Source organism: Oryza sativa, chromosome 8 (genome assembly GCF_034140825.1).
Source record: "Oryza sativa Japonica Group chromosome 8, ASM3414082v1".
Taxonomy (NCBI): Eukaryota; Viridiplantae; Streptophyta; class Magnoliopsida; order Poales; family Poaceae; genus Oryza; species Oryza sativa.
In genome coordinates this window covers 5439515-5455286 of record NC_089042.1, presented here as the reverse complement: position 1 = coordinate 5455286, position 15772 = coordinate 5439515, and the positions used below count along the sequence as shown (strand labels likewise).

At 39.5% G+C, this 15772-nt stretch overlaps 2 protein-coding genes across 3 annotated transcripts; one reads left to right on the top strand and one right to left on the bottom strand.

The window, feature by feature from the left end:
• Positions 1-197: 197 nt before the first annotated feature.
• On the top strand, positions 198-3817 carry LOC4344862 (SWR1 complex subunit 2). Its single transcript, XM_015793236.3, has 11 exons — positions 198-493; positions 597-666; positions 920-991; positions 1117-1160; positions 1245-1509; positions 1691-1769; positions 2184-2303; positions 2448-2516; positions 2653-2695; positions 3178-3243; positions 3386-3817. Exons 1-11 carry the CDS (start codon positions 423-425, stop codon positions 3579-3581), a joined length of 1095 nt encoding a protein of 364 aa, XP_015648722.1. The 5' UTR covers positions 198-422; the 3' UTR covers positions 3582-3817.
• A 344-nt stretch (positions 3818-4161) lies between these two features.
• Positions 4162-9283, bottom strand: LOC9269926 (uncharacterized). 2 transcript variants are annotated; one of them, XR_010734463.1, is made up of 5 exons: positions 9122-9283; positions 8386-8575; positions 7746-7989; positions 5911-7525; positions 4162-5118 (listed from the first exon to the last, which is right to left on the bottom strand). XR_010734463.1 is itself a non-coding variant. In XM_026027620.2 (4 exons), exons 2-4 carry the CDS (start codon positions 8552-8554, stop codon positions 7207-7209), a joined length of 732 nt encoding a protein of 243 aa, XP_025883405.1. In that variant the 5' UTR covers positions 8555-8575; positions 9122-9283; the 3' UTR covers positions 4162-7206. The 2 variants fall into 2 exon arrangements, 1 of the variants encoding a protein (XP_025883405.1); XM_026027620.2 differs by having other exon boundaries at positions 4162-7525.
• Between the last annotated feature and the right edge of the window lie 6489 nt (positions 9284-15772).

Sequence of the window (15772 nt, the reverse complement as noted above, 5' to 3'; positions counted from 1 at the left end):
ACTTGACCAACTTTTATTCACTCAGATGGTCCCATATATTATCCTCACAAGTGTCAATTAAACACAATTGAGAAAAAAAAGTTAAATTATCAAATTTCTCGTGCATATGTCACTCGTATTTGTTGGACTTTTTCTTGAAATAGTTTGGGCTGGCCCAACTATCCCTTAACAAACGAGCCCAGCCAATAGGTGGGCCCAGCCCAGCCCAAACGATCCTAGCCAGTCCCGTCCCCCATTCCCTTCCCAAATCGCTTCACCGAAACCCGCCGCCGCCACCGCCACCGCCACCGCCCACCTCCGCCGCCGCCAACCCGCCGCCCACGCGGGCCTTCCTCGCCGGCGCCGCCGCCTCCGCCGACGTGCGCTGCGGCCCACCTTTGCTTCTTCGTTGACTTTCTTGCCGTCTCGCCGCCGCCGCCGCCATGGCCGACCTCGCCGACGAGGATCCGCCCGTCCTCCTCGACCGCGCCTCTCGTGCCACCCGTGGGAAGAGGTGCGCGCTTCCCTCCCCCTCATCCTCTATGGCTCGCTCTATCCCTTTGGCTGCAATACCTAGTTCGCCCGCCGCTCAATTCAATTCTGTCATCGTTTCCTAGGATAACCAAGCTCCTCGAAGATGAGGTTGAGCAGGACGAGGTCTTCTGGAATCAGGACGCCCTCAAGGAGGTTCTCTTCTCACTCTCTTCCTTCCCGCATTCTGCTGCTTTTCTTCTTATCATTTCTTGATTTCTTTTAGCGGGTCTTGGATCTTGTTTTAGTGTGCTCGGGACAGATAATTAGAATAGCTTCCGTTGTTGTTGAGTTCGCCATTTAGTTAATTAATTGTGCGACTTGCGTCAATGCTGTTGGTTGCTGCAATTGCTTGGTTAAGCAGGATGACAAATACTATTCTTCATTGTTTGCTCATATTTATTACCAGGATGAAGAAGATGACAACTACGAGGAAGAGCAGGATGCTGGTGATGAATTCGACAGTGATTTTGGTGAAGATGTGAGTGAGATCCCTCTTCATGCTGCTCCTAATCATTTTAGCTTTCACCGGTGTGCTGCTCTTCTGCTTCTACTTACTAAGCACTGCACATAGTTGTTTGATGTAACTCCTTTGGATTCATCCAGGAGTCGGAACCTGATGATGAACCGGAAAAGGAAGTACGTGAGAGGTAGGTACATGTGTTTGTTGAGAGCAAGTCACAATATGGTGTATATTAGTTCTACACTCATGTCACAACTCAATCATGAAGCAGATTACCTATCAAAAAGCGACTCATATTCCCTGGGAAGACTATGAAAAAAATCAATGCCAAGAAGAAGAAGAAGGTGGTCCCAAAGCTGGAAGATGATTCCAAAACTGACAAGTATTCAGATCAGCAAAGTCCATCTAAGCAAACAGACATTCCTGATGAACTGGAGACCGGTGAAAAGACCATCAGGAAATCAACTAGAACATCTGTCATCGTCAGACAAGCTGAGAGGGAGGCAATACGTGCTGAGAAAGAAGCAACGATGAAGGTTGTATGCCCACATTGAGTCCTTAGCTTCTTTGTATCAAATTTTGTTGTTAGTGCATTGTGGCTGCCCATGGGCCAGGCAAAAGAATATTGTGTTACTCATATATTAGTTTTTCAATCCATGGCATTTTTCCATTTTGAGGGTTTAATTTGCTCACTTTTCATCTTGTAAATGGCTTCAGCCTGTTATTAAGAAGAAAAAGGAGGGAGAAGAAAAGCGTATGACACAAGAAGAGATGCTGTTGGAAGCAGCTGAAACAGGTATGTTTTTTGTTTTTATAAACCTTTTCCAGTTTTCACAAGAAGAGATGATGCAGGCCTTGAATGAAATGCGATCGCCTAGTTTGCTACCTGACGATTTGGGAGTATGAGTTTGTCTTGTTGAGAGAGTGCTGTCTTTTAGGTCTGGTTTTGTTGAATTTGGGTGGGTCCTTTTTCTGGCTATCGTGATGTATGGACCTGCTTCCTGTTAGCTGGAATTCCGAGCAGTTCTGTCTTTAGTTTGTTAGTTTGCTGTTTGTCAAAAAAGACTTTGTAAAAGACTATGTTTCTTTTGGCTTTTCTTCCAAAAGCTGTGTAGTAATTTGCCTGATCTCTAAAAGTTGCAGACCTGTAACGAGCCAGCTTTAATTGTTGCCATTAATACGTTGGGGCATTTTTTGTATATTTTTCCAGAGATCATCAACCTGAGAAATCTTGAACGTGTATTGGCAAGAGAGGAGGAGGTTAAGAAAAAAGCCGTTGTTCATAAAGCTGTTTATGAGGGTCCTACGATTCGGTTTTGCTCAAGAGATGGTAACTTCTCTATTAAAATATCATCAAGCATCTGTTTGCATCTGGAATGTGGAATTACTAGCTTCTTTTTTCTACATTATGAATTATGATAACCAATACCTTAGGTGTTCTCAATAGCTTATTATCAGTTCTGTGCTGAATTAGGGGAGTCACGCTTGGAATTCATCAACGGGGCATCATTTGGGTCAGAACTTTGTACAACCTCAGCTCCTTGTAAGTGCAAACTTTCATTTGGTTATTCTTTGTTATTTGCCTCTGCCAGTAATCACTAAATGTGAGCATCCGTGACAGATTGAGCTCATACTACTTATATGCCCTCCTCTTCTCATGATAATATTCTTCATTACAGATCCAGAGAAATCTATTTGTGCTGTAACTGGACTTCCTGCCAAGTATGTTCTCTGAGCGCACATTTGAAGTGACCTATATTGGCCTTTGATGTTCCTTTTCTGAAGCCGAAACTGTTGCTGTGTTTATTGCATTGATCTAAATAAAATTGTGCACACGTGCACCTTTTGTTTAACATCTCCACATTATTAGCAGAGTGTTTATCCTTAGACATTGCATTGCTTGAAATGCTGTTTGCCACATCCTTGTTATTGTTTGCCATCTAGTTCTGGTGAAATAGCTACATTATTTTGACTTGGCAATTTGAAATGATCCCACAGAAGCCGATTTGTTATTATTTTCTAGCCACTGTAAGACCACCTGTAGGATGTGCATTGTGTTAATATGGTCCTGCTGAAGAGATTTGGAACGTAGTTTTATTTCTTTTTCAAAGTAGTACATTTGAATTCTGATCTGATTGTACTGTTATTTTTGGATGATTTATTTTACGAGCAGATAAGCTTATTTTAGGTTTACAATCTTGCAGATACCGTGACCCAAAGACGGGGTTGCCATATGCAACAAAGGAAGCATTTAAAATCATCCGAGAAAGGTACTCTTTCTAGCTTTGTTGTTATTAGAATCATATGTTTTTTTTGGCGACTAACTGCTTGAATGACTTGAAATTTTCTTATGTAAAATGCACTTAATATGTGAACATCCTAACATATTGTCCATCGATGCTTGGCAATCAGTTTCCTGAAAGAGGAGGCTGACAGGAAGAGGCCCAACTTGGCGAATATGGGAGAGCTCTTTGAATCAATAACAGGAGAATACTCCACACCCAAGAAGAGAAGAATTGAGGCAAGATCACCCAGCATCTCATCAGACCAAAGGCATGGAGGACGCTTTCGACGAATACCTGCTCTTGATTTGCTGGACGAGGACTGACCGGAGATCTCTTCAGGCTAGTAGATATATTGTAGCGACGCAGTATGATGTTGATCCAGTATTCAGATGTCATGTAGCAAACTGTTTAGTTTTACCAGTTAAAATCGTTGATGTTTTAACTGCAAATATTGAGCAAACACGAGACGGCGGTATGGGTTTGTCTGGCCATGTTATTTTACATCTCAGAAGAAGGGGGACACCCAGCAAATTGCATGATAAATTTGCTACAAATCAAACATCTTGCAAATAGCAGCATACTATTATTACTTCTAATAATGCGGAAACACATGAAAACATGCACTTTTGCCTTGAGCGTATTCGTAAAGACATTGTTTTCCACTGGGAAAGTAGAGATGCCGGATTGCAGCAGAAATGCCATCTTTTCTTGATAATAACTTGGTCTTGGTACATATGAGCAGAAATGCCCATCAGTATAGTCCTATAGGATATGGTGGTTTGGTTGCTGAACTCAGTGGCCAATTCTCTGCCAAATCATATTTACCAAGCATTGCTGGTGGATAATTCATGTATAAAAAACACACAAATCTTGTTCCACTCATATTTTGTTCAAGGTCTGCAGTTTCTGAAATAGGATTGCTTCACCATTTAAGTCTTATTTTCACCTTACACTGTATAAAAGGGGCAGAAACCAAAAAACAGCATTATTACAGTACTAGCTTTTACAACATGAAACAGACAACATTTATTCAAGGCTGCACAATACTTTCTGGTCCAACATGAGCAGCTTTACTCGACACTGAGCAACAACTCTCTCCCTCTCTTGGTACTGCATGGAGTAAACTAGTAAATCTAATGTAGAGAAAACAAAAGGACTCGTGAAAGTTCATAGATGCTATCTGCTCAAAACAAAAGGAGAGCAAGATTAGACAGCCTGAAACTCCATCTCTCCTATATATCAAACTAGGCCTTGATCTTCAAATACCCTACTTTCACCATTGGGGCGAGGAGGACCTCCTTGTTAGTGCAGTGCACCGAGGTGCCACCAAATTCCTTGTCGTAGCTTGTTCTGCGAGGAGGAGCCCTTGGTGATTCCATGGCCTCTCTGTCATCCTCCGTGATGGTGTCAAGCATTGTCAGGAGCCTAGCACGCCTGATGATCGATGACAACTTCGATGGCGCAACCTCCGTTGTGATTTGGCTAATGAATTGAGCCATATTCTATAATCTATGGTTGTAACTTTAAAACTTTCTAGGCTGGATTTGGACACAAAAAGCAAGGAAGACAGCGAAAACAAACTCAGGGGCAATTGAGTTTTGCTCAATGTGGCTTGTCTTGGCTCCCATGAGATCTCTGGGGGTGGCTTTATATAGCTTATTCTCTCTGATTTTTTTTGGAGCTGCAAATTGATATAGTCATGTCTAGAAATGACAATTAATTGTCTGGAAGTAGTCTTTGGGGAGAAAATGAATGAGTTGATAGTGAAGACTGGAAGCAAATGGTCATCTGGGTAGAATTCAATAGTTATGTAATTATGTCACTCGTACTTGTTCTGGCCACGCATACTGGTTTTGCCGACTGAAGTATTCCAACCATTCAAGTGTACGTGCAAGAAAAATGTGTCATTATACTTTCCAATGTTCCTGTCAACCAATATTAATTGAAAGAAGAATACTCATGGAAAGTACCTTGCATTTCTGTTCTAAACAAAACCACTCAGGTTCTAAAAGTAAAGAGCTTATGCATTTTAGTTTGTGAAGCCTAGTCTGCCTAGAGATATTTGCTCTTAGTTTCAACTGGAGTCCTTTGTCAAAATAATATTACACAAGCCGATAATTTTATGCCCCTGTCTGCATTTTTTTAAAAAAAATCATGTCCCCTTACCCCTTTGAAAACTTCTCTAAAAGCAATATGTAAAAAAAAGAGATGTTATTTTTGCATTATTAATGATGACTCAATTTTTTTTTTGTTGATGTGAAAAAGGAGATCATTACTTTGGAGGAGGGATGCATGGTATATCATCAGAAACAGTTCAATATGAAAACTACCAGTAAACAAAAGAGACATTTCTTCAATAAAAGTATAGATCTGAGCACTAGCATTCTAGCAACATGACAACAAATTTGTACAAAAACAGCCCATACTGACTATGTCTGCAGCAACTTAGATTTTTTTTCTTTTGTTTTTCCGTACAACATAAAGTACAGCTCTGTTTTTGTTTTGTTTCCACAAACTAGAAACTATAAAAAAAAACAAGCATGCCATTGTCCCATATGTGAGGGCAAATGTTTCACTTCTTTTGCATCCTTTTCCATATCAATTTAGTTATGTATAATTTTTAATGCAGTAGAGGAATGAACGGAACCGTACCTTGCTTTGTAGGGCAGACATAGTGTCCTCATGGTGAGGGCAGTCACATGGCAACAAAAGATGTTTTCTTCACATTTTGGTAATGAATGACCTGACAAAGACATGGTGAAGAGGTGTGATGTTGTATATCCCCTTAATAGCTTAGCTAACCAAGAAAACACAAATGAGTTTTTTTTATCCATTGGTGCCAATGGCTGTGCCGCAATCCGCTTTTGTCATCATACCTCAATCCTCAGAAGATGGGTCATATTTTGCTGTGGTTCTGGAGTTGCACTTGCACAATACAGTGACTAGATTACTATTACTGGCTCAAGTAACCTTCATGACAAGTTAATGTGCATAAGTTGCACTTTGATATAAGTTACTCTTTGTGCGTTTTGTTTCTAATTCAACGAAAAAGCTTTTACATCAAATAATTATGAGTATATATCCATATGAGCCAAACATGATTCATATCTGATTGAACTGGCAACTAAACTAGACTTATAACCAGTTCAAACTAGATTATCCCTAAATTGAATGCTGCTGCCACAAACATCTCCAGGAAAAAAAATTGTGATTAAGGTGAAACAATATTTCTTTACCACTTGAAATCTTTAAGGCATATGATGACAGCAGCTTGACAAGCAACTTCTAAAGCCATCTGCTTATTGTTATGTTGATACAACTTTTGATGTAAGCTAAGTACCTTAAGGACAGTGCCTGTCAGAATTCAGGTTGGAGAAATTTCATCATTTTCGTCACACTGCATAATCATGCTCTGCAAAGATTCTGAACACATGCTTAAACAATGTTTAACAATCCAAGAGAATCTCATAAAAAACAAGAATATTGATCATGCGACAGGCAAAAAGAAAGCACTTCTGCCATGTTAATCATGTTTTAGGTATTAGGCCAAAAAAGATAACACTTATGTATATGTTTATTAATCATGTTATATGCATTATATAAAAAAGAGAACTGAAAGCAACCTATGATTTTGTATCAACAATCTGTACAATAAAAACAGCATTTCATTATGCACAACGTTAAGCTTTCCGTACAATACATGTTTCAAGTGAAACATTCTAGTCACTTTCAGGGTCAGGGATGAACCCCTTCTTCTGTGTGTATTTCTCGTCCTTGGGAATAGCTAAGAGGTAAACGAATCTCATATTAATTCACAATACTAGTATATACCTCCAACTATAACTTTATCTAATGTCGCAAGAACTGTCAATACAATTTTTTGTTCCTCAGCAAGAGACCTATCATTCTCTTCGCCGGCTTCTGTGATAGTGGCAGGAGCGATGATGCTTAGATTTTTTTCTTTTCATGTTTCTTCCTTCTCTCTTCCTTATCTTTTTTCTCTGAATTGCTCTCCTTTTTCTTTCTTTTTTTCATGTGTTTCCCAGAGATGGATGGTTCGCCATCCATTGTTTCCCTATGCCAATAATCATCTGTGGATTGGAATCTCAAAGACAGTGGCCTCTCTGGGCCTTGTACTTGGAGTTCCCATTTTTCTTCCACCCTTATATCAAGACTAGGTACGTTGTCTTGACTACGTGATGAAGCATTAAGATATGGACCGGTCTCATCCATCCTAGAACCAACGGCCCCTCGTCCTCTCTTCACCCTAGCATAGCACACAATTAAATTGTTTGTCAACAAATCTTAAAGATTGGTACGGGAATCATATGCAGGATATTTGATTCTAAGAAAACAGAGACATGGAAACAATTATTTGATGCTATGACTATCAAAAGATAGATAAATGGGCTTATTAGTTTTATAATTGACCAGGGCATGAGAAAACAACTCTATAGTTCCTTCAAGAAAAAATGGACGCTACTAACCTCGAATGAAGGAACATCTCTATTTCATCATCCCCTAGAGCACCCTCCAGGTCCAAGTAAGAACTATTATAAGAAGTGCTATCTTGTTCCATCCTTGGACTTGAGCTCTGGTTTCTTACATCACTCCTGCGTTTTTTACCTCTAGAGTCACCACGATTAATAGATCTTCTTTTTGTCTTAGACTCCAATTCAAGTTCCTTCTCCCTTGCTCGCCACATTTTATTGACCTCTACAACTCGGTTTGCTGCAGGTGAATAACACATTTTATTCAACAGCACACCAGAACAACACTTGATTTGTTTTTACAAGAGAACGGGTAATGTGATATTGGCTATGCTTATGAGCTAGCTATTACTCTAATGTTTATCTGGCTGATCATTCCTAGACAGAGGAAGCAATTTTACACAGATGGCTTTTACAATGTTGTTTAGCAAATTCTGGTTCTTCAGTTCCCCTTAATGTATGAATTTCATGACACGAAAGACATAATCATGGTAAAAAGCCCAATACAAAAGATTTTAGTATTTTGCAAATCTAATGATGAACAACAGATTCAAGAGAACCAGAAGTTGTGCTGCATTGAACAGTATCCAGCACCAGGAGTATGTGATAGTGAGAAAAAAAAGAACATTTTTCTAACCTTGTTGAACTCCACGAACTGTGGCTGTGAGGAACCGTGAATTCAGGCGATGCCTTACATTGGGCTTTCGCAGATACGCGTGAACACCTTCCCTGTCAGCCTCTAACTGCAATCTCCGTGCCTCTTCAAGGAGTAAAGAAGCAAGATGATTCTCCGTCTCCAGATCCATTGTCTAACTCAACTCCAGCAACTGTGAACACAACCAATCAAAGTTCAGATGAAAGTTCTCTTGATCATACAAACACAACCAATATTTTTAATGTCTCTACGAAGGAGCCAAATAGACCGTGAATCAAATTGCAGATGCAGATTGCAGTAGGCCGCGACCATGAACCTATATTAGTCGACCCTGTCCGTATGTCACCAGATATAACGAATTTCGCTAAAGAAATTAAAAAAAGAAGCTGCTAACTGACTAACTGAGACAAACATGAAGAACAGCAAGACACTCTCCAATATGTAAAGCATTGTTAATTTGCAGATTGGCGCTGACAAAAATAGCAGATATATACCATTTGTTCTGCCTTGATTTTGTTTGAATGGTGAATTAATCCAGAGGTAGCGTACGTGAGCGCATAGTATTAATTTCACCACGAGAACAATCGGACCTAATCTCTCCTATGACCCACCAATTTAGAACGGCGGAATCCCCCCTCATAAATAAATAAATAAATACTCTAGAAATCGCATATAGAAAGAGCAATTTAGGGGTTTGTTCTTTGTTCATCGTACGTACCTCACCGAAGACAGCGCGGGAGCGAGAGCGAGCTCAGGACGGGGTGGGTGTAGACCACCAGAGGGATCTCATCTCCCGATCCAGCGACGCCGCCTAGGGTTCGCGGCTGCGGCTGCGGCTGATCGAGTGGGCGATGGAATGCGAGACGGGGGAGAAATGGGTGGGAGAGGCGATCATTTTTTTTTCTTTTATTTTTGGTCGCCTTGCGTTGCGGCTAGTTTTATTATGGCTGACGTGGCTATAGCACCACTTATGATTTGATACTCTTCTTTTACATGAGGATTCTTATTTAATTTAGAGCAAGTTTGATAAAAATAGCCAACTACTAGCTCCAATTCATCTATAGTCAATCTAATAGTTTATTCATACAATAGTTACTTATAAACATATGCTACACTACGTGCTACATATGGCTATAAAAATGTAGCCCGCTTTCCTTCTCTCTTTCATGTGTGCTTATAGCTGACTTGTATTGTACTCGCTTTTATATAGACAGATAATCCTTTTCCTAAATAGAACTAGGGGTTCCAAGTAGGTTACGAGCAAATAAGACCTAGTACTATACATTCGATATCTTTCTTTGCCATGAAAGAAATTTGTCTTATCTCGAGAATTAACCAAACTTAGGTATACCCTTCCATATAAGAAGTACACGGTATTCTCGGCGGGCATGTATATAGGAAGAACAATATTGTAACACTGACAAAATGAAAGTTTTAATTGGACATAGCTTACATGCAAACCAAGGTTAGATACTATTGCATTAGGGGAGAAAAAAAATGCATTCAACGGTTGAATCCAATTTAAATGAAAATATAATTAGGAGATGTAGGAAAAAATAAGAAAAATAAGAGAATATTTATAGTTGATCCTACTTATAATCATGTGCATGGATATTATACATTAGGTTTATATGTCAAACTGAACCAAACTGAAATGGTTTATATTGTGGATCCTAGCTGGTTCGATGCACCCTGGAGGTGCTCAAAACTACGAGGAATTTAAAACCAAACTAGCTTCTAAACAGGGCCTATGTATCCATCATCTAAACGCCGCGGATGCTGAATTCCTCAATACAAGACCTTTTCATGTTTTAAACTAAGAAAAAGAAAAGGAAACGAGTCAAAAACAAAAGCATTTGATCACCAGGCACAACACAAGCATCGCTCTCATCGCCACCCATCGTGCCAGGTCTCAGCTGGCGCTCAATAGTCAAAACACACGCTCGACAGCATGACCGCCGACCAAAACTGCAGCAGCAGCACACAACAGAAGCATTCCATTCTAATTGTCACATCAGTGGCTGGAGCCTGGGAATGCAAGTAGGGATGTATGCGGGCAACCCGTGAACCTCTTTAAAGGTCAAATTAGTTAGTAACTCGTGGGTTGGCTCGCGGGTTACCTACCAATTTGATCTATAAATGGGTTTATGGGTTGATCCAGTTGTAAGCCGAGCCATGGTGTGAAAACCCGTGGATAGCTCTTTATTTAACATATAAATAGGTTTATGGGTCGGTCCACTTGCATCCTAGATGCAAGGTTTTGATATGCGAACAGTGAGATGATTGGATGATGGATGTAAGATGCTGGGTGCATAATGCTGCAATGCCTACTGTTGTCAAGCAGATTGGCAAGATCTTGCAGGAGGATTCAGCAGCTGATGATGTGAAGATGAGAGATGAAATTTCCCATGAATTACATGAAGGGTTCCTTTTTTTTTTGGTTTTCGGGTTTGTGGAAAAAATATTCAGGATAGAGAACATGAGGAGCAACATGGAAGTACGGAACGATGCTACTAATATGTAAACCGGAGTGAACAGAGAATAAAATGGGTGAAACATCACCAGAGGAAGAAGAAAATTTAGAGGCTGTAATGTAGTAGTTTGGCTTAGGGATGAATACCATCAATCTGTGAAATTAACCCACTAAATTGCAGCCATTAATTCATGTAACATACTATGACAAGGGAAAAAAAACAGGGGGATATGCGAATTAATCATTTTAATACATGTTGGGTGCTGATTCACATTAGCATATGCATCTTAGCAGTTCATTTCCAATTGACAAGGAAAATCTGCAAAGAACTCCAGATTGGATGGCAGAAAATTCCAGCTTTCATCATGGAATTCCATCTTCACCATAAATCTTATCCGTACATAGTAATCAGGGAGTAACTCTTGCAATAATACGCATCAATTTCAAGAATCGTAACCATTGCAGCAGAATATCTCAATTCAGCATATGAAAATTCAGAAACAGCACAGTGAGTATATACAAGTCATGAAGGCTGGTGGAACCAACAAGAGATACAGGTCAATTTCAATGACATGAAGGGTTGTCAATGCTCAGTACATAATACTTCATTGACTTAAACTGGGAAATGAGTCAATAATTAGTTTAATTACTCCCTCTGTTTCATAATGTAAGTCATTCTAGCATTTCCCACATTCATATTAATGTTAATGAATCTAGACATATATGTGTGCCTAGATTCATTAACATCTATATAAATGTGGGCAATGCTAGAATGACTTACATTGTGAAACGAAGGAAGTACTAGTTTCTTTGTGCCCAATTTTATGTAATCGACATTTGGAGTCCAATAACAGAACACTGGAAACACTCACCTGAACTTCCCCAAAAAGGGAAAAAAATCACTCATATATAATCTTCAAAGGACAAGCGGTACTCATGGTAAAAAAGTTCGACAATGTTCAAGAAGGTAAAATCCAAATTTCTTTTTATATGACAAAGATGCATAACAACCAAAATTGGCAAATTGTGTGGAAATTTCATCATGTGGTCAAATAACATGCAAACCTTGTGATCAGAATATACCTATGTACATCAGCACCAAGCCAGAGATGAAAGAGGAGTCTTAGAAGCCAGAACATGAGTAGAAATGCCCATGTTCTCTTAATAACAACTGAACAATTTGACCAAGATAGTTGTCCGCACAACTGTTTTCAATCTGTGCTCAGCATGAACCATTGCCAGTGATCATTCCATGTAAAAAAAGCATAATATTGTTCATCCATAAAAAAGAAAGGTGAAGAGCAACTTTTAGCTGGTACCGTTAAACAACAACGGCTCCCAATCTGTATAAAAAAAATAGATGTAACTCCCGAAATCAACAAACTTATTAACTTTCACCACATCAAAGAGACCATTTATTCGATACCATGGTACGTTCTGCTCAAACACGAGCAGGTCTAATTGGCACCAAACAACTCTTGTTTGGCACTGCACAGAGTAAACTAGTAAAAAACACTAACGTTGCGAAAACGAAAAGACTCAAGAAATATCACGGATGCACAATCTGCTCAAACAAAAAAAAGAGAGCAAGACTAGACCGCCCGAAACTCCATGTTTCCTACCAAACTAGGCTTTAATCTTCAGGCACCCTGCCTTCATCATCGAGGCAAGGAATACCCCCTTTTTGGTGCAGTGCATTGAGGTGTCGACAACCTCCTTGGCATAGCTTGTGCTGCGAGGAGGAGCCCTTGGTGATTCCATGGCCTCCCTGTCATCCTCCATGATCGTGTCGAGTCTCCTCGGGAGCCTGGTGCGCCTGATGATCGATGACAGCTTCGGTGGCGCAACCTCCATTGTGATTCGGGCAGCGAGTTGAGCCATTTCTATAGTAGCAATTTAAAACTTCCTAAGCTAAATTTGTATAAGAATATACAAAAGGAGGGAAGAAGAGTGTAGAATAGGGGAAAAAAGCTAGTTCAAGGGGGCATTTGGTTTCTGTTCAGTGTGGGCGTGTGGCTTGTGTTCTGGCTGCTCCCATGAGGTCTCCTGGGTGGGCTTTATATAGCCTATGCTCAGTTAATTATTCAAGTGTATTTTTCACATGGGTAATTCAAGTGGTCATGAATGGAGAAATTGGAATTACATTCCCTGAAAAGGAACTTTGTGAATAATAAATGAACTGACAATGAAGGCTAGAAACAAACAATACACCTCAATCAGAAGATGAACATGCTCACCAAGGGAGAAATTAAGACGTAATTTTGTAATTTGTACTGCTCTGGTCATGCATATTGATATGACCGGGTACTATTCTAACCATGCAAGTGTATGATCAAGAAAAAGATGAGCTGATGCCGCCTAACTCCCAATTTTTTCCTCTTGTTTTCATTCAACACATCAAACTATATTCATTAATCTATTTTTATTTTTAAAATCACCAGAATTACTGTAAGAATCATCACAATAATAAGCATGCGTGCATCATTCAGTATTTGAGTATCGCATATAGCCTACCACCTAAGAGCAGAGGAACCACAGCATCCAAAAATGCAAAACTGTAAATGGTAGGCTGCAAAATCCTTGTACCCGAAACAGAACCAAATATGCACTAGGTGTTAAACATTTTTTCTATCATTTTTAATATTATACAGAAATGCACCTAACTGTAGAATTGTTTGTAGGGTAAGTAGACAATGGAGTGGTCAGGTACCCTCATGGCAAGGGCAGCCGCATTGCGACAGAGGAGGTTGTTTTCTTCACCTTTTTGTAATGAATGAGCTGATAAAGACAGGTCACTGAGGTGTGGTGTCAGTTTGTCTCTTGTGAGTTTTGATCTATTGGTGCCAGAGGCTGCCATGTATATGCTTGTGTCCTGGTTTTGTTTTAGCTTTTGTACAGTTTAAGAAGATGCATGGTACAATGATTTCTAGTTAGGGTTAACAACTGCTGGCTTAGGGACTTGCAAGTTAGTTCAAGATAACAGACTTAAGTGGGCTGAGTGACCTACACATTATTTCAAGTTATGGACCCAAGTGAAACTTTTTGCTATATCTGCAATTTTCTCTAATTCAGTTGAAGAATGTGAGAATACAAGGAGGAACTATCAACTTACAATCAAGGACATGAATTCTTAAACATGAGCAAAATAAACTATAACATGAACTGTACAAATTAGTATCATCCCACATATCTTACCAACTGAGCTAAGCTCCATTCAGTTCCTTCTAAGTTAGTAACCAATAAGTCATCCTTTTCTATGGCCATAAATTGTATTTGCTGTGGGTCTGTTGATGTATTCCATATTTCCATCAACTAACCAATAAGCAAGATAAAGCTCATGCAATAAGGAATTAAAAAAAAATACAGTAACAAAGCGTAAAATATTATGCATTAGCATAAGAAAGAGAGAGAAAAACAAAACCATTTAACCTTGGCAACATGGTACAGTGATGGCAACTGATATGCCATTCAATGTGCCAGCTCTCGGCCGGTGAGAATCCTCACCGGCTCATGTGCTCAACACACGATCGACAGCAACCGGTGAGAATCCTCACCGGCTCAGGTGGTCAACACACGCTTGACAGCAAGACCGCCAGGCAAGCTGCAGCGGCACATAACAGCAAGTGTCCCCACATCGCTGCATATCTTTCCTACAGATTATGATTATCAGTCAGAGGAGAGGCAAGATTTTGATCCGCAAACAGTTGAGATGATCAGTGATGGGTAGGATCATGCCCCAACCAGGATCGAAGAGGAAGGGTGCATGCAGCATGTTGCTGTCAAGCATATTAGCAAGATCTTGCTGGAGATCAGAGGAGAATTCCTGGAAAATTCACTCAAAGCTGTCCTTTTCAGGTTTATGAAAAACCTGTTCAGGATAGTGAGCAAGAGGGAAAGAAAGTGGAACTACTGTTAGATTTTAAAACCAGAATGTTTATCCAGAATAAGCATGGAATCATCAGCAGAGAGGAAGAACAAAGATGTATTAAGCAACAATTTGAGTCCCAAAAAGGAAAAAAAAATTGAACTAGTTGTGCACGCAGAGTACTACTACCATTTTGTAATTTTAACCCAGGTGTTTTATCACTCTAGCTATTAATTTGTGCTACAGTATGACAAGAAGAACCAGAGAAATATGATATTAATCATTTTAGAACATGTTGGATGCCGAGCCACATTAACAAGTAAAATCTGGAAGGAGCTTCAGATTGGACGGCAGAAAGTTCCAATTGTGTCATCATAAAATTCAATCTTTAGATTTGATGTTCCCTTTTCACCACGACAACAGTAAATAGTGAATAGATATCACAATAGTAGACTTCAATTCTAAGAACAGTATTCCATTATTAACTGCAACAGTGTATCTCAATTTCAAGAAAAGTATATGGGAAATTCATAAAAGAGCAGAATGCGAAGATAAAAAAGGTCAGAATGGATACGGGTAGAACCAACAACAGCCACATGTCAAGTTGATCTAAAAAAGGACTAGTTTTTCATATACCTATAACAACAGTTAGTAGTCAGTGGCACTGGCAACATATCATCCTCGCAGCAAAGTGCCTTATTTGCTTATTTAACATTTAACTTGATAGGATCAAAATGCCTTATTTTCTTGTTGCCTTCTGTAGGCAGAAAGTGGCCCATGAGGTACAACACAAAATATCAAAAGTTATTTTAGGAAGTTGCTTTGACAGATAAATAGTAGCTGATTCCAATTTTAGCCTATCACAAGTAGAGATGAGCTAACATGAGTATTTAAAACCCAGTAAAAAAACATGAGTATTTAAGCTGCTAAAAATTAGTTGAAAGCAATAACTTTACATATATGTATGAACAAGCACCACGACATAATACATCCCTAACTACAGCAGTTTCAAGATGCTTGTCATAGCAAGT